This window comes from Rhincodon typus, chromosome 28, assembly GCF_021869965.1.
Source record: "Rhincodon typus isolate 14 chromosome 28, sRhiTyp1.1, whole genome shotgun sequence".
NCBI lineage: Eukaryota > Metazoa > Chordata > Chondrichthyes > Orectolobiformes > Rhincodontidae > Rhincodon > Rhincodon typus.
In genome coordinates, this window is record NC_063359.1 from 40289618 (window position 1) to 40291457 (window position 1840).

Sequence of the window (1840 nt, forward strand, 5' to 3'; positions counted from 1 at the left end):
AGCACTGACCCTCCGACAGTGCGGCTCTCCCTCAGCACTGACCCTCCAACAGTGCGGCTCTGTACGATTTATATTGGATTAGGTTTCAAAATGTAGTGTTGTTGATACTCACGATTGGCTGATTCCTGGTTACTGTCCTTGATTCCTGGCTCGGGGATCTGGTTGCAGAGAGAGGGAGAGTATTTTGTTGTAAATTGGAGGCCTTCACTCTGACCGAGCTGAGTTTGAAGCCTGACATTAGGTGTGAGGGCGAGGCCTGCTGTTTGATGGAGAGTGCAGGCATCCCCTGTCTGCTCCCACTCTGGCCTGTGTCTGACGGGTATCAGGGTCAGTCTCAGGGGCCACCTGGGCAATGGTCCTGCTAAAGCACAAGGCCAGCCCCATATTCAGCTCCTTGTGCAGGAACCAACACTCACCCACCATCACCCTCCAGCCCTGCAAAAGACAGCTGTGCGTGTGTGAGCGTGAGTGTGTGTGTATGTGAGTGTGTGTGAGAGTGTGAGTGTGTGTGTGTGTGAGTGTGAGTGTGTGTGTGAGTGTGAGTGTATGAGTGTGAATGTGAATGAATGTGAGTGTGTATGAGTGTGAATGTGTGAGAGTGTGTGTGTGTATGTGTGAATGTGAGTGTGAGTGTAAGTGTGTGTGTGTGAGTGAGTGTGTGTGTATGTGAGTGTGAATATGAGTGTGAGTGTGTGTGTGTGTGTGAGTATGTGTGTGAGCGTGAGTGTGTGTGTGTGTGTATGAGTGTGTGTGTGTGTGTGTGTGAGTGTAAGAGTGAGTGTGTGTGTATGTGAGTGTGAATATAAGTGTGAGTTTGTGAGTATGTGTGTGAGTGTGTGAGTATGTGTGTGAGCGTGAGTGTGTGTGTGTGTGAATGTGTGTGTGAGTGTGTGTGTGTGTGAGCGTGTGTGTGTGAGTGTGAGTGTATTTGCCCATGTGGGTCTTTGCTAAAGCTGGGGTTGATGTTGGGATCCTTAGGGATGGGCCTGGGTTGTGTTCTCAGGTGGAGAGTGCGCCCAGTGCCCAGTGCCCAGTGGCTAGTGTGTAGCCCTTTGCCTGGTCTCCAGGCTTAGGGTCAGGCAGATGGGAACGGGAACCACGGAGAGAGAATAAGAACATTTCCAGAAGGTTCCGGAGGTTTCCGTGCGGCACTTAGTGAATTCAAACCGGGAGCGACTCACCTCCGGGGAAGCTCTGGGAAGCTGATCATCTACATCTTGTGGCTGGAATCACACCAGGAAGGAAAGCAGAGTTATCGATCAGCAGCCATATGTCCCAATCATTTCACCCAAACTCATACTGACCCCAATCTGACCCCGGGCTTACCCTAGACTGAACCCGGTCTGACCCCGGGCTTACCCTAGACTGAACCCAGTCTGACCCCAGTCTGACCCCGGGCTTACCCTAGTCTGAACCCGGTCTGACCCCGGGCTTACCCTAGACTGAACCCGGTCTGACCCCAGTCTGACCCCGGGCTTACCCTAGTCTGAACCCAGTCTGACCCCAGTCTGACCCCGGGCTTACCCTAGTCTGAACCCGGTCTGACCCCGGGCTTACCCTAGACTGACCCCGGTCTGACCCCAGTCTGACCCCGGGCTTACCCTAGTCTGAACCCGGTCTGACCCCGGGCTTACCCTAGTCTGACCCCAGTCTGACCCCAGACTGACCCCGGGCTTACCCTAGTCTGAACCCGGTCTGACCCCAGGCTTACCCTAGTCTGAACCTGGTCTGACTCCAAACTGACCCCAAAATTGCCCCAAACTGACCCCAGTTTGAGCCCAGTCTGACCCCAAACTGATCCCATTCTAACCCCAGACTGACCCCAGGCTTACCCTCGTCT

At 53.8% G+C, this 1840-nt stretch overlaps 1 protein-coding gene across 1 annotated transcript in view; it reads right to left on the reverse strand.

Annotated features, from left to right (window-relative positions):
- Positions 1 to 1840, reverse strand: part of LOC109925873 (caspase recruitment domain-containing protein 9-like) — a 26367-nt gene that overhangs the window by 6015 nt on the left and 18512 nt on the right. The window contains exons 8-9 of the mRNA XM_048613416.1: positions 1057 to 1223; positions 113 to 158 (exon numbers count right to left, since the gene is read on the reverse strand). Coding sequence (XP_048469373.1) covers positions 113 to 158; positions 1057 to 1223 — 213 coding nt within the window. The remainder of the gene's footprint in view (positions 1 to 112; positions 159 to 1056; positions 1224 to 1840) is intronic.